This window comes from Gorilla gorilla, chromosome 14, assembly GCF_029281585.2.
Source record: "Gorilla gorilla gorilla isolate KB3781 chromosome 14, NHGRI_mGorGor1-v2.1_pri, whole genome shotgun sequence".
NCBI lineage: Eukaryota > Metazoa > Chordata > Mammalia > Primates > Hominidae > Gorilla > Gorilla gorilla.
Genome location: NC_073238.2, coordinates 25,245,488 through 25,267,750, shown reverse-complemented (window position 1 = coordinate 25,267,750; position 22,263 = coordinate 25,245,488). Strand labels below are relative to the sequence as shown.

General features: G+C 54.9%; 1 protein-coding gene across 2 annotated transcripts; it reads left to right on the top strand.

Annotated features, from left to right (window-relative positions):
- Window positions 1-586: 586 nt before the first annotated feature.
- Window positions 587-16,773, top strand: LOC115932954 (alpha-2-macroglobulin receptor-associated protein-like). 2 transcript variants are annotated; one of them, XM_055360482.2, is made up of 6 exons: window positions 597-815; window positions 7,982-8,126; window positions 12,954-13,075; window positions 14,161-14,281; window positions 14,945-15,103; window positions 15,656-16,773. In XM_055360482.2, exons 1-6 carry the CDS (start codon window positions 612-614, stop codon window positions 15,676-15,678), a joined length of 774 nt encoding a protein of 257 aa, XP_055216457.1. In that variant the 5' UTR covers window positions 597-611; the 3' UTR covers window positions 15,679-16,773. The 2 variants fall into 2 exon arrangements, with proteins under 2 accessions (XP_030862484.3, XP_055216457.1); XM_031006624.3 differs by having other exon boundaries at window positions 587-815; window positions 14,945-16,773.
- The last annotated feature ends 5,490 nt before the right edge of the window (window positions 16,774-22,263 follow it).

The following is a 22,263-nucleotide window of genomic DNA, read 5'->3' as shown; positions in this document are numbered from 1 at the left end:
CGCTTGGGACGCGGGTTGGGGCAGGGGTCCCGGGACGTAGGGGGACGTCTGCGCGGTCCTGCGTCCCCGGGACAACCTGGCCTGGGCTCACCCACGGCCAGGCGCTCCGCGGAGGGCAGAAGCGGGCTGGGCCAGGCTCCTCAGCGCCAGGCCCGGGCCGCAGTGCCAACCCCGCAACAGCACTGGACATGCAAGAGTCGGCGTCAGTGCGCGTGAAGCCGGAGCATTATCAGGCTCAGCCAAACATGGCCCGGTTCTTGGGCTTTCCGCTCTTTCTGTGGGGCAGAGAGGGAAAGAGGCCTCGAGTCGTGCGGGCTCCAGGCTCCGGGCTCTGGGTGAGGCCTGATCCCTGCTCCCGCCCGGCCACCCTCATTCTCCAGTTGTATCCCCTGCCAGAGTCTGCAGCCTCGGGCCGCGGCGTGGTTGCCTGGGAAACGCTTGCGCCTGCGCAGGGCTTCCTAGGCGCTGGAGTCCGCCGGCGGCCTCGCCGCTGCCGGCCGCTCACGGAGGAACTACAATTCCCAGGAGACCGCGCGGTGGGTGGGGGCGGGGTAGTGGGCGGGGCATCGGCAGGCTAGGTTCTCTCCGCGCAGCGCCAGTCGCAGAGGAAGATGGCGCCGCGGAGGGTCAGGTCGTTTCTGCGCGGGCTCCCGGCGCTGCTACTGCTGCTGCTCTTCCTCGGGCCCTGGCCGGCGGCGAGCCACGGCGGCAAGTACTCGCGGGAGAAGAACCAGCCCAAGCCGTCCCCGAAACGCGAGTCCGGAGAGGAGTTCCGCATGGAGAAGTTGAACCAGCTGTGGGAGAAGGCCCAGCGGGTGAGCGCGGCCCGCGGGCGGTGGAGCGGGGCCTGGGGGCGGGGGCCGTGGTTGGGGTCGTTGGAGCGGGGCCCAGGGGTCGGAGGCGGAGGGGGGCGCAGCCGGGGCACTTGTGCCCCACGCGCCCTGTCCTTGGCACAGCCTCCCCCAAGTGTCAGGTGGGGCGCCCCGACCCCTTCTGCAGCAGGAAAGGTACCCGTGCCGGCGACGACGCCGTGTGAAGCAGGTGGCGGCCGGCACCCCGAGGGTCAGTGTCGCCCTCCCCAGCCTGGGCGGCCTACTGACCCGAGCGTAGGGACAGAACCAGGCTAGATCACAGGTCTCCTGCCTCCCGAGCCTTTGCCTGTTCCCTCAACCTTATCTCCCTATGTGGGGGAACAAGAAAAACAAAATGTTGGGTAGAAAGACGTGTCCAGGGACAGAAGGAATCCCAGTAGCAAGCCCGTGCTTGTTCATTTGAGCGAGAAATGAGGAGGTGAGGAGATGGGATCGGTTTAGAGCACATAAAACGCGACCTTGGGAATGCTGAAAGTCAGTCTTAACAGGGCGCTCACCTGACCTCTCCTTCATTTGAGAGATGAGGGTACGGAGGCCCCGAGGGGAAAGGGCACCCCCAAGGTGGCTCGGCCGGTGGGGCCCCCCGGGACAACAGCTTCCTAATTGGTGCGTGACCCTGGGCCAGCTGCTCTCTTCATTAAGATACGGTTGCTTCATTTGTTAGGTGTTCCTGAAAACACCTGAAATGGGTGTTTTCGAACTATGCCGACCATCTGGGCCTCATTATCTCATCTCAAATGCAGGAGTCAGATTAGATCTCTGTCTCAATAGTCCAGTTTTAAGCATTCCTGAGTCTTTGAGAGGGAAAGTAAATGATTTGCAGAATAAGAAGGAACTTTTGGAACGAAAAGGGAGAGGAGAAACAGGTGGGGGACAGATACGACGGTTATAAGACTGCGTGGGGATGGGGATTGACGCCTGGGCATCAGCTCCACAGGCCCTTCCTGAACTGCTCCTGGGACCAGCAGTCAAGCCCCATGCGTAATGTTCAGCCTGCGGAGGTGGGAGAACGCTCTGGGCTGGAGCGGCAGGGCGGCTTCTTGGAGGAAGGGATTCTGGAGGGGCTGGGGACACGGCTGGGTTTGGATGTGTTGATGGCCTCCCAGCAGCAGGGAACAGGTGTGACCAGGAGCAGCCGGGATGCAGTGCTGCCTCCCCGTGCCCACTGCACTGGGCATCTGTTGAGTGGGTGGAGTCCCCCCTCCCCATGAGGAATGGGGAGCCCGAAATAGACTCCCTGACCAATTGGAGGTGGCGCTGAGGAAGTGCACTCGGGCCCAGGAACCCCAGCGGCTCCCTTTACTTTTGGGTGCTGGCCCAAGTCTTCCACCTGCTCTGCAGGGCCGCCCTGGTGCGCTCCACCTTACCTCCAGCCACCTCCAGCTGGTCCTCTGTCTTTGTCAGCCCAGGCCTCCTGCAGCAATACGCCTGCCCTCAGGCTGCCCCTGCACTGGTCCGGCTACCCTCGGGCTGCCCCTGCACTGTCCCCTGGTGCTGGGTGCTCGCCTGACCAGTTTCAGTCTTGGGTCGGGTCATGTCTCCTGAACCTCCCTGAGGTTCACTGGGCACCATGGTAGGGCGAGCTGCTCACCTCCACTTTGGACTGAGCCTTGGACTAGATGATCTTTCTGGTCCCTTTAAGTCCTGAAGTTCTAGTTGTGTGGGCAAGTCTTTTTTGCTGAACAGAACGTGAAATTCTTCAAGGGTGAGAGTGTTTTGGGGGATTTTGTGTGTCTTCACCCCTTCCAGAGAGCCTGGTACTATGGCAGGCAGGCCTGCAGAGCCCATTCGTCTTGATTTTCCTTCCAGATAACAGAAGCTTGGAGGGTGGCGGTGCTGTGAGGGTGTTCTATCTTGGAGCCAAGTGTGCAGGCGTCAGACCCGTCCGGGTCTTTTTGAGGTTCTCAGTGGCGGTAGCGCATCCCGGGTGGTCTTTGTGCTGTGGCTCTTGCTGCCGAGCATGCCAGGGCCCAGGGTGGTCAGGAGGCAGGAGGAGCCACAGTCAGTTTGAACGTAGGGGCAGAGAATTGTTCGTGCAAACAGTCACTCCAGTTGGCTTCTTACCCCACCTGACTCGCCGCTCTAGGTAGGTATCAGACGGAGACGGGGTCTTGGATCGCCCCCTGGAAGATAACTGAGGTGAGGGCTGCTTTTTCAGAGAAGCACGTCCTGCCCGGCTCTGCAGCCACTGCTCTCAGCCTCCTGCGACCTGTGCTCAGCAGCCAGGATGGTCTTGTCCTTTCTTTGGTTTGCTTCATGAAAACATCGTGTCCCTGTTTTCTGCATGTAAAGCCACATCCTGGCATATAGGATTGCGTAGTGTGTCAGTAGGCATAGGGTGAAGGGAGCATTTCAGGAAACCTTTGCCTTTGATGGGCTGTGAGACCTGCGTTGAGGTTGCCGCCAAGAAGATGCTGAGACCCGCTTTCATCAGGCGAGACCCGGCCGGGGGGTGCTGCTTCATCCTCTCCAGCAACTTGAATCTTGACTTTCTGTGACTCTCCCAGTTCCTCTTTCACAGGCGGGCTCCACTGTGTTGCAAGACTCCTGAGCAGAGGCTGTCCCTGGAGCTTTGGAGGTCGGAGGCCATGCAGAGCCCTTGTGCTCACAGACGCCTTCTGAGGACTCTGCCTCTTCAGAGCTCTGTGTGTTGTGTTGATGCTGAGGAGTAAGCTCCAGGGTCTGCATGGTCCAGCTGCGGTGCTCAGGGACACGCTCGTGTACCTCTTGACCTGGGCTGCACGGTGCCATGAGCTCGGAGTCCTTGGCCATAGGTCCTTAGTTTTTTTGGTTTTTTGTTTTTTTGTTTTTTTTGAGACAGAGTCTCACTCTGTCGCCCAGGCTGGGGTGCAGTGGCGTGATCTCGGCTCACTGCAACCTCCGCCTCCCAGGTTCAAGCGATTCTTGTGCCTCAGCCTCCTGAGTAGCTGGGATTACAGGCATGCACCACCATGCCCGGCTAATTTTTATATTTTTAGTAGAGACGGGGTTTCACCATGTTGGCCAGGCTGGTCTCGAACTCCTGGGCTCAAGTGATCCTCCCGCCTCTGCCTCCTAAAGTGTTGGGATTACAGGTGTAATCCCAGGAGGCACCACACGCAGACGGTCCTTAGTTCTGACATGAATGGTGACTGCAATGAGAGTGTGTGAAGCATCTTGTTCTCAGAGGTCTGACGAGTGGAAACTGAGATCTGCAGAGAGGAGCCCTCAGAGCCCCACCCCAGCTCTCAAGCATCCCCCCTGGCTTGAGAAGGGCCTCTGAGGATGGGCCAGCCAGTGGCCTCCATGGGCACCTAGGACTCGCCAGGCCAATGCATGACCTCACAGCAGCTCAAGGTGGGTATGGCTGTGCCCTTGTCCATGGAGCTCAGGTGGAAGGAGCTGGGGCACAGTGGCTGGGCTGGGACAGTGCATGCCACCTGCCGTGGTGAGACAGGTACAGCGTGCCAGGAAGCCTTGGTCACCGCCACAGCCTGCTCCTCATGGTGGGTGCCTTGCAGTCTGGCGCGGGCACTCAGGTGAGCGCTGGGAGGATGGCACGTGCCCTCTGAAGAGGTGGTCCATTGGCGGTCCTGGTGGCATTGGAACCTGCCCAGCCTGAACTGTGCTGTGTGCGCAGGTTGACACCAGTGGTGTAGCTGTGGACCCTGGCCTGGGTTTCCTGGGGCGTTGAGAAGCAGCAGCAGGTTATTGGAAAGTTCCAGAAAGCTCTGCTGGCACGCGGGTGGTGCTGTGTGGGGAAGGGCCACTGCTGAGGTCCCGAGCAGTGCTGGGCCCTTGGGTCTGGTCAGGAGGACACGGTCGGCTCTGCTTGTGTCTGAGGACATGGGACCGGCATCGTTTGATCAGCTGAACCGGCTTTCTTGCCTGCATGTATACCCTGGCTGTTGATGATTTGCCTCGCTGCTTCATGTTTGACAGGTTCTTTTCTGCAGTTGGTCTCCACAGGGTACTTCTAACTTGATGCGTTAACATTTAACTTGAGAGAGGTGAAAGAATCCAGACGTGGGGTCTGGGGTCTGCACGTGACCTGCTGGTCTTCCTCTGTGCAGATCTGGGGCTGCTTTCTGTGGTGGTGCTGCCAGGCTGGCCCCTTCCGCGCTGAGCACTGGCAGCCACACATCAGGGGAAAGGGAGCTGGCTTTTGTGAGACATGCGGTGTGAAATTTAGACCCCCTGTTGCCTGAGAGTTGGGGAATCAGAGGGAGAAAATGACTTTCCCCTGTGGGTTGCAGATTTTACAGCCCACGGAGCACCTGCCCTTGATTCTCCCAGCACCCTAGGGAGGCAGACAGGAAGCCAGTGAGGACCGCAAGTTACAGGGGTTGGTGCCTGGCTGTGAGCCTGCCAGGACGGGCCCAGGACTTCAGCAGCCCTGGGTCTTCAGCTCCGCTTTCCAGCGGGCAGCCCATGGGCAGTCATGGGACACCTTCGTCCTCTCCCCTGCAGCCAAAGAGGGCAGACCTGGGGCCCCTCAAGGCCAGCACACACTTGAGAGCATGGGCCTGGATTGCCTGCCCCAGGGTGCTGCTTCTGGCTTGGACCATCACTGTGGGCCTTGCATCTCAGACCCTCCCGGGCAGTGCAGCGCGGTAAGTAAGGCGCCTACAGGGTAGCAGCAGCCACGGGGAAGTAGAGATGGAAGCAGACCTGTTCCTCCAGGAGTTTGGGTCACAAACAAGATAGGCAGGTGTGGGCTCCCCCTCCTCCTGAGGCACAGACTGCCCCTCCTGAGAGTTCAGCGTCACTCAGGTGCCTCATTGTCCTGGGTCCTCCTGCTGGGAATGCTCAGATCAGACCTCAGGTCTCCTAGGGCCTTCCAGTGGACGCCGCAGGCGAGTGTCCAGGGCACAGAGGGGCACGGGGTGGAGCTCTGGGGAGAAGGGGCTGGGTGGATGGGGCTGGCTGGGGAAGAGGCATGCAGGTAGGGGTGTGTCGAAGGCTGCCAGGGAAAGGGTTTTCAGGTCGGGACAATCCTGGAAAGCAGCCCCTGCAGAGATGGGGACGCAGAGCATCTACCAGGAGGGCCCAGACAAAAGACTGCCCTGGGACCACCCACCAAGGGTTAGAGAACCTTCTAGAGAATTAGAAGCTTTCCTCTGCCCTAGGCCCTGCCATTCATTTTGTGCCTACCGTTTGCTATCTGTTTACCATTGGGGATCTTGGCTCAGTAATCTGAATTCATCCCTAACTAAATTTTAAACTCCTGGAGGGTGGGGCCTGTGTGGCTACGGCAGCCGCGGATAGTCAGGCTGGGCTTCTGAGAGGAGAGAGGGCGGAGCTGACAGCCCCAGCACCCAGCTGGAGACAGGGCCTGTGGTCAGCGGTCTCCTTCCTCCCAGGTCCAACACAGACTGAGCTGCAGGGAGCAGGATGGGCTCAGTCTAGATACAGGCAGAGTGAGGCGAGGAGGTTCTGGAGTGTGGGTTGTGCCAAACACACAGAATTGGCTTCGTGCGAGTCTTGAAAGAAACGTGTGCCCTTGCGCGGCGCGGACCTGAGGGCTGGGCCTCCTGAGGTCTCGGGCTGCAAGGCAGTGTGGGCCACAAGGCGGCGCGGGCTGCGGGACACTGGGAAGGCTCTGGCTGCAAGGCGGCGCGGGCTGCGGGACACTGGGAAGGCAGCCGGCTCTTGACGCTTCCTGGGGATGTTCACTGTTTTACATAAACTTTATTGAAATATAACACACATACTTTGGATACTAGCTTGTGTTGTTGTATTTATGTTAGAAAATAGCTAATGAAATATAGATAAAAGATTAATATTTCAAATCTCTAAGGGGAAACACTCCATATTGAAACACACATGATCAGAGGCAGGCGTTAGGTGATGGGCACCTGGAGCTCAGAGGCAGGAGCTGGGGTTCCCTCCTAGAGCCATGGGCAGCTCGTGAGGACCAGCCCCGGGGGAATGTGAGAATGCAGGTGCTCAGGGAGGGGGACCCTCCTGAGAGCTGAGAGGTTTGGGGATCTGCACTGCACAGTGCCGAGCACTTCCTTTGCTGCAGGACTCCACAGAGCCTTTAATGCGCTGGCGTCACAACAGGCATGCGGTGCAGCCTCCCCAGTTAGCCAGGGACAGCACCCTGTCTCCGTGAACCCTGGTCCTACCTCATGACACGTTCTGGTTCACACAGCTGGGCCACTCTGCTCTGCACGGAAGAGCCATCGCTTCCCTGAAGGGCTCGCCTGCCCCAGCACACGCCTCTTAGCAGCCGGGCCAGCCCCGAGGCCAGAGTTGATGAGAGCTGGCCGGTGGGTTTCCTTCTGCTGCTTGCCTCGGCCGCCTGGCATTCTGGCCCAGTCATTCTGACGTGGGGACACTCTTGGCCTAAATCCTGTCTTTGCAACCAAAAAGCAGTGTGCCCAGCGGTCACCTCACTTTCTCCCTTCTCTCACCCAGGGTCCCAGAGCTGGGAGGGCAGGGGTGGGATGAAGGAAGCGTGGCCTGCCCTGCGGAGAGGGATGAGGGTGGGGCGGGGAAGTTCCTCAGCCCCAGTGCGGCAGCTCATTCCGGGGCGCTGCCTGTGTGGTCTACGCCAGCAGGTAAGTGAGAGGGTGACAGATTCCTGCTCCAGAAGGATCTGGGGCTGTGTAAGAACCGTCTCAGCAAGACAGTTCGGATCATGGTACACTTGAGAGGTGGTGACTGAGGGTCTTTGGGAAATGAAGATGGGGCAGATCTGAGATTACAGTGATTTTTTTTAAAAAATTGCTTCTAGGTGTCTGTGTCCTTGCAATGTGTATCTGCAATGGTAATGCAGTGGGTATCTTCTTCCTGCTCTGTTTATCCGAGTGCCCGATGACTGTCCTCAGGTGCTAGGGTGGGGTGTCCTGTTACAGCCGGACAGGAATGAGCCGCTGCTGGTGGGGAGCCCCCGATGGACTTGGGGTTTCCAGATCGTGTATACAGACAGGCCTACAGAATGGTGTCCATGTTGAGTTCTTGTCTAAACCTGTGGGGTTTGAATCCTGCGGACAGTGACCCTGACTCCACCTCTTCCTGGTCTCCCAGAACCTCCCGGTGGCCAGCCTCTTCCGAGGTCAGTTTCCCGCTGTGTCCTGGTCCGTCCTGCTCGTGGCTCACAGGCTCCTCCCCTTCGTTCGCAGCTGCATCTTCCTCCCGTGAGGCTGGCCGAGCTCCACGCTGATCTGAAGATACAGGAGAGGGACGAACTCGCCTGGAAGAAACTAAAGCTTGATGGCTTGGACGAAGATGGGGAGAAGGAAGCGAGACTCATACGCAACCTCAGTGGTACGTTTGTTTCTTTCCTAATGCAGGTCGAGTATCCCTCTTCTTAAATGCTTGAGAGCGGCAGTGTTTTGGATGTCGGATTTTGTTTTTGGATTTGGGAATATTTGCATTATGCTTAATCTGGATATCCAAAATGAGCCTTTCCCCTGAGCATCCTGAGTGCCCAGAAAGCTTAGGATTTGGGTTGGGGGCTCACCCTCATGAGGGAGGTGGCCACTGGCTTCAGAGGTTGGCGAGGCTAACCCTCATGAGGGATGGTGGCTGCTCGCCTCAGTGCTGTGGGCTACGCCTCTGACTCCTTGGCTCTTGGCCAAGGGGCCCATTGGGCATAGCCTGCGGGGGGCTCTCCTCTGAGCACAGATGCTCCCTTGGCCGTGGTCTCGGTTTGCTGTCACAGGTGCCATTGGCACGCCAGAGGGAGGGCCAAGGCAGGGGCACTGGGTGCAGGAAGGGGCCGGAGGACAGCAGGAGGCTCTGTCACCCAGAGGTGGAAGCAGTCTCCCCTAGCATCTTGAAGTTTTGGGGACATACTCCAGATGTTGTCAGAATGGACACTTGGTTGTGATGCACTTAGTGAGCCCTCGTCCCTGTGGGTATTCAAGAAGAGGCAGGACAGTCGCCTGCTTGGTACCAGCATACGGAAGACAGGTGTGTCCTCAGAGCCAGGAGGGTTTTAAATGACAGAGTTGCGACTGTTCCTTTTGGACCCCTCTCCTCCACCATCCTCCCTCACCACGGGCTCGTCAGCAGGGCACTGGCGGGCAGAGGACGCACACCAGGTGGGCCCGTGGGACTGGGGTTGGGGCTGCTCCGGAGAGTCGAGTGCTCAGCTGCCTGCTGTCAGCTATGTGTAGCAGCCCTAGGAGCTGCTGCGCCTCCACCCAACTGCTGCCCCTGGGCCTGACCCCAGGCACCCCTTCCCCAATCCCCTCCCCTGCTGCTCCCTGTGTGACCTGGGCCCCCGGCATAGTCCCCTGCCCCCCACCTCCATTTCCTCCTCCTGTCTCACAGGACAGTGGTGTGAACCAAGTGGGATACTCCCCACTGGGGTGGGGGTGGGGGTGGCTGCCATCGCACTTGTTGCTGTCGTGAGGGTGGCCCCAGAGCCCTGGCCATGTCTGGAGTCTGCTGTAGCCCTGCTTTTCACATGTGCTGATGGCCTCAGGCATTGCAGCGCCCGGGTTGTCTCTGATAAGGAGAGGAGGTGTCTATGGAGTTCCTTCGTTAGGCCTGATGCTCTAACACCTACTCCTCAAAACTCGTTGTCGTCCCATTTGACAGGCTCAGAGAGGGTGATTTGTCTGGCGTTGCAGAGCTGAGTAGTGCAGCAAAGATTTGGAGCCAGGGTTTTCTGACTCCTGAGCAGGTGGTCTGTTCCCAGCCACCCCTCTTCTACCATTGGCAGGCATCAGCAGACATGTCATGTGGCTGCGCCCGGGTTAAAGACAGAGGGCCGGCTTCATTTTTGCTGGTTTATGCCACCATGTTCAAGAGTCTGGGCGGGACGTAAGCCAAGACATGGCGGTAGGGACTGCCTGGGGAACAGAGACATGGCTGAAACAATTCTGGATGGTTGCATCCCCACCAGCATGTCTAGTGGGCCATTCCCAAGGGCCAAGAAAGAGCCTGTCCTGGAGGTGCCCCCAGGAAGAAGGGACTGGCTATGCAGCAGGGCAGCATTCGGGGCCTGGAGGAGACAGAGCAGCTTGCAGGGGGCACAGAAGTGGGCTAAGAACCAGCTCCCTCCTGCACGCCAGGCAGTGTCCTTGCAGAGTGTCCAGGTCTGTGGCCCAAGTGGAGCTGTCTTGTTTTCTGCCATTGCCTAGTGACCTGGCAGAAAACTTAGTGGGACTCTAGGAGCCGGCGTCCCAGAAGCAGACCGTGCCCACGCTCAGGAGAGAGGCTCGTCCTGGCCGGTTGCCCGCCATCTTCTGGGTGTGGCCCCTGGACCCCCAAGGTCCCCCGTGCCATTATCAAGTCTGATACCATACCTGGGGGACCAGCCATAGCCAAGTGTGCCTGCCCTTGGCACCCTCCATGCTGAGGTCCACCCTGAGACAGACGGGCCACGCTCCACTCTGCCCTGCCCTGCTCTGCTCTGGGGTTCGCTCCTGTCCTCACCCCCACTGCGCCCCCAGGGCCACTTCACTCCCCAGGCAGGGAGTGTGGGGTGGCGTCCGTCCTCCCCAGGCAGGGAGTGTGGGGCGGCGTCCGTCCTCCCCAGGCAGGGGGTGTGGGGCGGCGTCCGTCCTCCCCAGGCAGGGGGTGTGGGGCCGCCTCCGTCCTCCCCAGGCTGGGGGTGTGGGGTGGCGTCTGTCCTCCCCAGGCAGGGGGTGTGGGGCGGCGTCTGTCCTACCCAGGCAGGGGGTGTGGGGCCACCTCCGTCCTCCCCAGGCAGGGGGTGTGGGGCGGCGTCCGTCCTCCCCAGGCAGGGGGTGTGGGGCCACCTCCGTCCTCCCCAGGCAGGGGGTGTGGGGCGGCGTCCGTCCTCCCCAGGCAGGGAGTGTGGGGCCGTGTTCATCCTCCCCAGGAGCTCTAAGGGCTCGGTGCTCCTGAGGCCGCCTCCAGCTTCAGTGCTCTGTGACTCCATTCCATGCAGAACCCAGCACCTCCAGAATCCAGAACCTTCCATAGTCCCTGCTGCTGATCGCAGCCTTGGGCACTCTGCCTTTTGATGGGGTCTGACCAGCCACTTTGGGCTCTGGCTCAGAGCTTTTGGCTCCAACTAGGAAGGCTCGAGCCAGGCTAGCCTCAGAGCCCCAGGACATGGCCCACCCTCCCTGTCTCCCCCTCTCCTCCTCTCGGGCTCAGGGGTGCACAGCCTGGGATTGTGACCTCAGTGCTGCTGAGCAGTGGCTGGACTTGGGGGTCTGGGCAGGACGGCCTTCACAGGCAGGCCTGGCACTGGCTTTCTAAGGCCAGGAGGCATCCAGGCCACTTTTTTAAAAAGTTTGTGTATTTTTGTATGTATTTATTTCATTTATTTTCTCATCCCCCACAGCCGGTATTATTTATTTAATTATTTATTTATTTTAAAAGATGGGGTCTCACTTTGCTGCCCTGGCTGGTCTTGAACACCTGGGTTCAGACGGCCCTCCTGCCTTGGCCTCCCAAAGTGCTGGGATCACAGGCATGAGCCACCGCGCCCGGCCTAAAATAGTTATTTCAGGTATAAATTCCCTGCCATGGAAGACAGGCCCAGCATGTGGTTGAGCTTTGAAGCGTGCATCTACGGGACCCGTGCCCAGCGCCAGCAGCTCTTGACTGCTGTCAGGAGAGACGGCTTTCCTCAGGGACAAGACCACAGGCTGTTTTCTCACGCTTAGGAAGATCACAAGCGCTTCCAGGCTGGAACACGAGAAGCACATGCTGCGTGTGGCCTTGAGACCCCCATGGCCCAGGCTTCCAGACAGAATGAGACAGGAGGGATCAGAGGCCAGGGTGGTGTCGATGAGAAAGGAGGCCTGAGGCTTTCGGGGTGTCCCTGGAGCAGGGACAGTCCCCAGGGCTGGCAGTGACAGAGGATGGACCTTTGGGAGAGGTGCGGGGTGGGGCCTGCTGAGCCCAGAGCATGTGGAGGCCCCGCTGGGAGTAGTTCTGTCCAGTAGGGTCACGGGTGAAGGTGAAGGCCCAGAGGAGGCGCTGGGGTCCAGGAGTCACCATCTGGGTGAAGAGGTCCCGGGGTGAGGGGAAGTGTGAGGCGAAGGGAGGCTCCGAGCCCAGCATCTTGGGAGAGGCCTACTCGGGGCCCTCTCGGCCCGGAGGGGAAGGCAGGACCCCATTCTGTGGGAGGCGGGGCCCTGGGAGAATTCCCCCAGCCCCCAGGAAAGGGCCGGCAGGCAAGCCCACCGCCAGCTAAGGAGGCGGGTGGGGTTGCATGGGCCCCGGATTCCAGGGGACTTAGTAGAGGGCCTGTCACACAGAGCCACAGCACAGGACTTGGAAGTGGGAACTGGGGCCTGGGGAGAGCTACTGCCAGAGGGTGAGGCCAGCCCCCAGGCTCTGCTCTCACATCCCAAGTGCAGGACTTGTCTGCAGCTGAGTCCTGTCGGCACCAGGGCCCGCGTCGAGCGCCTGCTTTCATATCATGTTGGTGGCAGCGTGTGGTGACAGACACAGCCCACAGATGCCGAGTCCCCCCTAGGGAAGCGGGGCTAGGGGAGCACCACGTGGGCAGATCCTAGAGGGCTCCCCGAGTGGCTGGGTCACAGCACACTGCAGACTAATTATTCCTCCTGGCTGCTACCGGTAACTTTTTGTTAGAAGCTGCTGACACTGACGTTTCTCCTTTAGAAACTGTTTTTCCTCCCAATAAATATAAGATGTGTGCTGTCAGAAAGCCCTGCCACCCTGCACAGTCTGCAGGTGGCCTCTGTCCTGTGGTCCTTAAGAGTTTTTGCCCTATGGTAGCAGGTGAGGCTGCAAATTTTGTTCTTGAAAATCTGTGCAGCTGGTCGCTAAAGACGGGCCAATCGGTAACCACTCTTACAGCCCAGCCCACCAGCTGCTTCCGACAGCTGCGTCTCACGGGGACACAGCTTGATGGAGGACTCCAGCCGGTGTGTCCCTGGTAGGAAAGAGGGAGGTCCTGGGGGTGTCCCGTGAGTTGCCAGACCCTTTCCTAAGCGCTGGGAGACCACAGACCCCACGCTTGTTTATATTCTTGTTCTCCCCAGATCTCCAGTGGTCATCCAGGAAACGGGTGAAAGGAAACTACTGGAAAATGAGAGGCAAACCTGTCTCACCCACCGTGGCAACCCAGATGTGTTGGCTGTTGACTGTTTTTCACAGGAAACCATATCAAATAGAACCTCCCCTCTCTGCTAGTCATCTTGGCCAAGTATGGTCTGGACGGGAAGAAGGACGCTTGGCAGGTGACCAGCAACTCCCTCAGTGGCACCCAGGAAGACGGGCTGGATGACCCCAGGCTGGAAAAGCTGTGGCACAAGGTACTCTTCGATTGTTTGCATACCTTGCAGAATTGGTGCCGTTACGCTGAGTGTTAAGGCGGGGGCTGTGAGGGGCAGTCTCTGCTCTGCATGGGAGCCGGGGTTTGGGAAAGTCTCAGGAAGACGGCGGCTTCCTAAGGAAGCCATTCCACTGTCGTTCTGTGAATCTTTTCAGCTTTCCTGTTAAGAAGATTCCTTGCTCTTTGAGTAAAGGAGCTCTGTTTGGCCTGCAGCTGTCAGACCTTCAGCTCAGGTCACGTGTGGTTAGGGACGGTGACGTAGCATGGGCTGCGTTCTTTACTCCGTGTCGGATTTTTAGTGTAGTGAGTGGTGCCGTGGACGTGCCTCTGTGATTAGAAGGGTGCCCTCGTGTGTGGGGCTGGCCTTTCACCCTGTGCCTGGGAAGGGTGCGGGGGCCTGGTGCGGGGCCAGGCGCTGGGACCCAGCAGGGCCTGGTGGGCCGTGGCAGAGTGTTTACCTGCCGCAGCTCCCCCATTTCCAGCGGCTCCTGCTCCAGAACAGTTTCTCTGGATCACATTGATTTGGGGTCAACAGTTAGACTTCTTGTACTAGCCCAGTTGCAGCTCATTGTCCTTGGCCAGGAGAGATGGAGTTGGTAGAAGGGGGCTGAGAGGGAGAGAGGGCCCTGTGTGGCCTCCCTGGACGTGTGTGAGCCACATCACCCCACAACCGGGAGGCAGGTGGGATGACAATGAGGGGCTGGCAGAGGTCCCCCTAGGAAGGTAGCCTTGCTGTCCTCACCACCTGCAGCCGGGAGAGCCAGGCAAGCCCAGGGTCACCGGGCTGCTGCCCTGTCCCCCTCCTTGGGATCTTCTGCTCCCCACCCCAGCCAGCTCGGTAGCCGTCCCCTGTTGAGCCTGGACACGTCCAGGAGAAGGGTGGTTGCCTGCCGGCAGCTCTTCTCCGGTTTGTTTTTTGTTTTCCTGCCCTTCGTGAGGCCAAGAACCTGGCCCGGCACTCACGTAGGCAAGGGCCTGCCTGGCCATGAGGAGTGGTCGGCTGAAGAGCGGCCCTGGCCACACGAGCCCGCGGCGGGTTCACTCCAGGCCTTGTTTCCCTCTTAGGCGAAGACCTCTGGGAAATTCTCCAGCGAAGAACTGGACAAGCTCTGGCGGGAGTTCCTGCATCACAAAGAGAAAGTTCACGAGTACAACGTCCTGCTGGAGACCCTGAGCAGGACCGAAGGTGCCCCCCGCCCCCACCCCCTCCTGCCCCCCACCCCTCCTGCACCTGAGGCTCGTTGTGCTCAGTGGGCAGCCTCGGCTCCCCTCGGGAACACGGCAGGGGCAGGGGGGCGGCACCAGACGCCCTCTCCCAGGGTTCCACCGGACTTGTGAGTGGGGAGGTTGCTGTGCAGGCAGGGCTGGCTCTGGGAGTCGCCCGCCTGCATTGGATGAACCAAGTCTCACCGGCGCCTGCCCCCACCATGGGCACAGCTGCTGCCTTTGTCAGACCTGAGCTTCACTGATGGGTCCTTCATTCTGGACTCGTGACCCTCCCCAAATGTGTGACTTTCCCACCCCACAAAGCTGGAGTAAAATGGAGGGTGACCCAGCAGAGAGGGGGCAGGGCAGGGGTCCAGAGTCAGCCCCCAGGGGACCTGGTGCCCCAGCTGTCACCGCCAGGCGCCACTTGGTGCGCGTGTCCCGGCGTCTCGCCTGTCTCGCCTGGAAAGGAAGCTGTGCCAACGGTCGTTTCTGCGGCACTGCAGGACCGCGGAAGGGGGACATTTTCAGCCCAGAAATGAGAGCGAGTTTGAGCTCCCCAGCAGTGGGCATTATAGACAGTGGTCTGGGCAGGCAGGGCGAGGACTCCCAGCCTCATGGCGTCCTGCCTTCGGTTTTACAGAAATCCACGAGAACGTCATTAGCCCCTCGGACCTGAGCAACATCAAGGGCAACGTCCTGCACAGCAGGCACACGGAGCTGGAGGAGAAGCTGCGCAGCATCAACCAGGGCCTGGACCGCCTGCGCAGGGTCAGCCACCAGGGCTACAGCACTGAGGCCGGTGAGTGCCCGCCGGGGACTGTTGGTTCCCGAGGGTGGGGCCGTCTCTGGTTGTGTTTTGGGGACAAGCAGGCAGGTGCTTGTAGCGACGGGAACCTGGGCCTGTGGACGCAGCGGAGACCCTTGGCGCGCTCAGTCTACCCAGGGGTGGTCACAGGCCTCGCTCCCAGGAGCTGCTCCATGAAGGTCACTCGCCGTCCCCAGCCTTGTACCTGGAGACTAGCGGAGGGCAGTGGCGGTAGCGGGCCTGGGAGCAGCCCTTCCTAGCGTCTCCCCAGCCTCAGCAGCACGGCCCCTCCCATGCTGCTGTTGGCCAAGAACAGAGACCACTTGTCAAACACAGCTCTGTCTCCATCTCATGCCACCCACACCGTCCATCAGTCCCCTTCAGCCTGGCAGGGGCAGGACGCCCGCTGAGGCCACAGAGCTTGTGGCTCCATCTCAGCAGCTCATCTCCCTCCACTGCAGGCCCTCAGTGGCCAGGCTCTGCACCACTGCTTCTAGAAAGTATGTTTTGTAGTCACCCATCTGTCTGCCTTTTGATTTTGGATAGCCTGTCAGCTTTTTACTGGATAGACCGCGTCAATGGAGGAGAAAGTGTGAACTTACAGGAGTCTACTCTGAGGAAATGTTCTCAGTGCTTAGAGAAGCTTGTAAATGACTATCGCCTGGTTCTTTTTGCAACGACACAAACTATAATGCAGAAAGCCTCGAACTCATCAGAAGAACCTTCTCATGCCTCTCGACGACTGTGTGATGTGGACGTAGACTACAGACCTTATCTCTGTAAGGCATGGCAGCAACTGGTGAAGCACAGGATGTTTTTCTCCAAACAAGATGATTCTCAAAGCAGCAACCAATTTTCATTAGTTTCACGTTGTTTAAAAAGTAACAGTTTAAAAAAACATTTTTTTATTATTGGAGAAAGTGGGGTTGAATTTTGTTGATATACATCATAAAATAGTCTTTTGCAGGGTACTACGCAAGCCTTAAAATTTTTCTTAAGACAGAGTCTTGCTCTGTCTCCCAGGCTGGAGTGCAGTGGCACAATCATGGCTCACTGCAGCCTTGAACTCCTGGCCTCAAGGGATCCTCCTATGTGTGCCTCCTGGAGTGCAGGGATTACAGGCATGAGCCACTGCTCGTGGCCAAAAGTTTTCTTTTTTTTTTTTTTTCTTTTTGAAACAGTCTTACTCTGTCTCCCAGGCTGCTGGAGTGCAGTGGCACAATCTCGGCCCACTGCAGCCTCCGCCTCCTGGGTTCAAGTGATTCTTCTGCCTCAGCCTCCCAGGTAGCTGGGATTACAGGCACCCACCACCACGCCTGGCTAATTTTTGTATTTTTAGTAGAGACAGGGTTTCACCATGTTGGCCAGGCTGGTCTCGAACTCCTGACCTCAAGTGATCCACCCGCCTCAGCCTCCCAAAGTGCTGGGATTACAGGCCCGTGCCCAGCCCTAAAGTTTTAAACTCTAGGGGAATTAACAGTATTTCTTTACAGAATGGATTTGTTAAACTAGCACAGTAAAAGTAAAGACTATTCTGTTTCTAGGCTGTTGAATCAAAGTGATTTTAGCAATTAAACTTTGTATTAAGCTTGCTTTAAAAGGAAATAAATAATATATACATATATCTGCCTAAATAAAATGGACATGTATAACTTTGTGTCACATTTTTGGAATTCAGTTAAGTCTTTTTTTGTTTAAGAAAGTTTAAGTGCATTTCTTTTTTTCTTTTTTTTTTTTTTTTTTTTGAGATGGAGTCTTGTTCAGTCACCCAGGCTGGAGTGCAGTGGCGTGATCTTGGCCCACTGTAACCTCTGCCTCCCAGGTTCAAGCGATTCTTGTGCCTCAGCCTCCCAAGTAGCTGGGACTAGAGGCATGCGTCACCATATCCAGATAATTTTTGTCTTGTTTTGTTTTGTTTTTGAGACAGAGTCTCACTCTGTCGCCCAGGCTGGAGTGCAGTGGCGCAATCTCGGCTCACTGCAAGCTCCGCCTCCTGGGTTCACGCTTTTCTCCTGCCTCAGTCTCCCGAGTAGCTGGGACCACAGGTGCCCGCCACCACACCCGGCTAATTTTTTGTATTTTTAGTAGAGACAGGGTTTCACCGTGTTAGCCAGGATGGTCTTGATCTCCTGACCTCGTGATCTGCCTCGGCCTCCCAAAGTGCTGGGATTACAGGCATGAGCTGTAAAAGCCTGGCGTCTTTTCTTTCCTTTTCTCTCTCTCAGATGTCTTTTTTTTTTTTTTTTTTTTTTTGAGACAGGATCTCACTCTGTTTCCCAGGCTAGAGTGCAGTAGTGCAATGGTGCAATCACAGCTCACTGCAGCCTCGACCCCCTGGGCTCCGGTGACCCTCCTACCTTGGCCTCTTGAGTAGCTGGGACTATAGGCATGGGCCACCGCACCCAGCTAATTTTTGTATTTTTTTGTAGAGATGGGTTTCACCACGTTGGCCAGGCTGGTCTCAAACTCCTGGGCTCAATCCATCTACCTTGGCCTCCCAATGTGCTAGAATTACAGGTGTGAGCTACCATGCCCAGCCAATTACTAGTGTTTTCTTACTTATTTAGAGTAGTCAGGCATACCTCAAAATGGACTGAATCATTTCCAGCTGAGGGCTGGACAGGCACTTTTTTTGTTGTTTTTGAGGTGGACTCTCTCCCCCTGCTGCCCAGGCTGGAGTGTGATGGCACAATCTTGGCTCACTACAACCTCCGCCTCCCAGGTTCAAGTGAGTCTCCTGGCTCAGCCTCCCAAGTAGCTGGGATTACAGGCATGCTCCACCACGCCCAGCTATTTTTTGTATTTTTAGTAGAGATGGGGTTTCGCCATGTTGGTCAGGCTGGTCTTGAACTCCTCACCTCAAGTGATCTGCCTGCCTCGGCCTCCCAAAGTGTTGGGATTACAGGCGTGAGCCACCGCTCTCAGCCTGGACAGGAATTTTGGTGCAGGGATGGCCCAAACGGGAGCATGCACCTCAAGGGGTATATATACAAGGTGATGTGGTGGAGGAAGAAAATTTTAGAAATTCTATTAATTTTAATTCAAGAAAAGATCAATTTATATTGGTTTGATATTTAGATTGACTTCAGCAGTCTCCTTCAACCTGTATGTCAGAATGTCATATGTCACATATGTATCTGAGTTACTCCATGGGAAAAATGGAAGGGATTTAGAGTAGTGTTCTCATAGGTTTGTTCATTTGTATGTTACCTATCAGTTAAAACTATTTCACCGTAAATGCACTTATCTAATGAACGTTCTTTTCAAGGGTTTAAGAGGAACACTGCAAAGAAACTGAGCTGGAAATCATGTTCTTCATAATGCAGCCTAGCAGATGTAGCAGGTGCCGTCTGTGCCCACCCACCAGTCCTGGGCCTGCTACTCTGGCCCACCACAGTTTCCAAACATCCAGGGCTTCTGAGGGTGTCTTCTTGATGCCACAGCCTGCCGGGCTGCATGTGGGGCAAGCTGGGCCGTCCTTAACCAATGAGGGGCATTTCGTGCATAAACACCTGGATTTCCTCAGCTCTCAGTGAGAGGACACTGAGCTGTTTCTCAGAGTGGCCCCAGCAGGAGGCATCCCCAGTTGCTTACAGCGATAACCTCCTCATAGACACATCACTTACTGCCTCCCTCCCTTCCATTCCTCACTTCCCCACTTTCTCAGGGGCCTCCTGGGATGTCTCCCTTGTGAACAGGCCTGTCTTAGGAACGTGTTACCAGACAGTAAAAAGTCATCAGACTAACTACCAGCCCTTCAATGGTGTTTGCCCTTCAGCCACATGAAGAAATTAAACACGACGGCAGTTGTTCACACCCACACACCTGTATGCTCCCACTAAATAATTTTACCATGAAGAAAATGTGTGTGTGTATATATATATTTTGTTTGTTTGTTCATTTGTTTGTTTGTTTCCTTTTGAGACAGTCTCACTCTGCCACCCAGGCTGGAGTGCAGTGGTGCGATCTCGGCTCACTGCAACCTCCGCCTCCCGAGCTCAAGCGATTCTCCTGACTCAGCCTCCCAAGTAGCTGGGATTACAGGCGCCTGCCACCACGCCTGGCTAATTTTTGTATTTTTAGTAGAGATGGGGTTTCGCTGTGTTGGACAGGCTGGTCTTGAACTCCTGACCTCGGGTGATCCACCCACCTCAGCCTCCCAAAGTGCTGGGATTAAGACTTTAGCCGCCACGCCTGGCCACGAATATATATATATTTTAATAGTTCATCTTTCTAAATTTTATGTACTTTTATTATATGCAATACATGTTATACATAAGTAATTTATAGACATTTGTAAGTTGGGGAAATATGCTAATTTCCCCCCATCAGTGTGTATGGTCAATACAATTCAGAATCTTCAGCTCTAGATAAAAGATGTGAATATTCAGTTACCTTCCCTTTCAAACTCTGTAAATTGTGTGTGCCAAGTGTGTATGAAAAACTCAGCAACTCTCAGAAGTCTAGCCTTGAATATGACAGGATTTTCCATTTCCTCTTTCTATAAATGAAGTGTTAATTTAATGGACTGTTATTCACAGATTTATAACATTCTTCAGGAACATGATTAAAAATAATGAACTTTTATATTATCAATTATATATTAATGTATCAGACTAAAGACTTCGTTATCTTAAAAAGATTTGTTATTTGACATGTTGGAAGGAATTAAGAATACTGGCTAGGCCGGGCGCGGTGGCTCACACCTGTAATTCCAGCCCTTTGAGAGGCCTAGGTGGACGGATCACTTGAGGTCAGGAGTTCGAGACCAGCCTGGCCAACATGGTGAAACTCCGTCTCTACTAAAAATACAAAAATTAGCTGAGCGTGGTGGTGCACATCTGTAATCCCAGCTACTAGGGAGGCTGAGGCAAGAGAATTGCTTGAGCCCTGGAGGCGGAGGTTGCAGTGAGCTGAGATTGTGCCACTGCACTCCAGCCTGGGCAACAGAGTGAGACTCCATCTCAAAAAAAAAAAAAAATACCGGTTAATAAAAACATATTTAAAAGTTATACACTAGAAATGTTAAGGCTGGCATGGTGGCTCACACCTGTAATCCCAGCACTTTGGGAAACTGAGGCAGGTAGCTCATTTGAGGTCAGGAGTTTGAGACCAGCCTTGCCAACTTGGTGAAACCCTGTCTCTACTAAAAATACAAAAAAAGTTAGCCAGGTGGTAGAGGCATGTGCCTGTAATCCCAGCTACGCGGGAGGATGAGGCAGGAGAATTGCTTGAGCCTGGGAAGCAGAGGGTGGAGTGAGCCAAGATCATGCCACTGCACTCCAGACTGGACGACAGAGTGAGACCCTGTCTCAAAGAAATAGAAAAGAAAGAAATTTTAGCACTTGTAAAAAGAATCCACCTTAGAAAGACACCACATTGTAAGTTACATATGTAGCAGACACGGGGGATGTGGGATAGAACCAGAGGAATAATAGAAGTGCATATTTACAAATCTTAGAATATCCCATTTATTTATTTTATTTACCTGCAAAAAAAAAACATGGGGATCATAAAATACTTTTCTTCTCAGGGTCATTTTGAGAATCTAGTGAAAAAAATACATGTGAAAAATAGTTCCGACATTCATTTCATATATACTATACAAAATAGGGTATGTACCTTATCACTTGCTTCAAATATATAGTTTTCTGCTTTTAACTATAAGATGCTGTATTATCGGCCGGGCGCGGTGGCTCACGCCTGTGGTCCCAGCACTTTGGGAGGCCGAGGCGGGTGGATCACGAGGCCAGGAGATCGAGACCATCCTGGCTAACACGGTGAAACCCCGTCTCTACTAAAAATACTAAAAATTAGCCGGGCGTGGTGGCGGGCGCCTGTAGTCCCAGCTACTCAGGAGGCTGAGGCAGGAGAATGGCGTGAACCCAGGAGGCGGAGCTTGCAGTGAGCCGAGATCGCGCCACTGCACTCCAGCCTGGGCGACAGAGCGAGACTCCGTCTCAAAAAAAAAAAAAAAAAAAAAAAAAAAAAAAAAAAAGATGCTGTATTATCAATATCATTAATTTTTTATGTAGACTATGTTATATATGGATTATCTAAGAATGAGAGTGAAATAGACATTTTCAGATAAAAACAGAATTTACCACCAAAATTTCTTCACCAAAGGAACTTTTAAAAGATTATCTCAGAAAGTAAATCTGAGAGGTAAGAAGTAATAATGAGTAAATGGTAAGTACTTGAGTAAATCTAAAGAAATATTGATAGTAAGGCAATCCTAAGCAAAAAGCACAAAGCTGGAGGCATCACGCTACCCAGCTTCAAACTATACTACAAGGCTACAGTAACCAAAACAGCATAGTACTGGCACAAAAACACACATAGACTGATGGAACAGAATAGAGAATTTAGAAATGAGACCACACACCTATAATTTTTTGATCTTTGACAAACCTGACAAAAACAAGCAATGGGCAATGGATTCCCTATTCAATAAATCATGCTGGGATAACTGGCCAGCCATATGGAAAAGATTGAAAATGGACGCCTTCCTTATGCCATATACAAAAATTAACTCAAGATGGATTAAAGACTTAATGTAAAACCCAAAACAATAAAAATCCTGGAAGACAACCCAGGCAGTACCATTCAGGACATAGGCACAGGCAAAGATTTCATGACGAAGACGCCAAAAACAACTGCAACAGAAGCAAAAATTCACAAATGGGATCTAATTAAACTAAAGAGCTGCACAGCAAAAGAAACTATCAAGAGAGTAAACAGACAGCTTACAGAATGGGAGAAAATTGTTGCAAACTACGCATCTGAGAAAGGTCTGAAATCCAGCATCTATATGTAATTTAAACAAATTTAGAAGAAAAAACCACCCCATTAAAAAGTGGGCAAAGGACATGAACAGACACTTTTCAAAAGAAGACATCTGTGGCCAACAATCCTATGGAAAAAAGCCCAGCATCACTGATCATTAGAGAAATGCAAATCGAAACAACAACGAGATACCATCTCACACCAGTCCGAATGGCTATTATAAAAATGTCAGAAAATAGCAGATGCTGGTGAGGTTGTGGAGAAAAAGATATGCTTATACACTGTTGGTGGAAGTGTAAATTAAATTAGTTCAGCCATTGTGCAAGACAGTGTGGGGATAAAGACAGAGATACCATTCGACCCAGCAA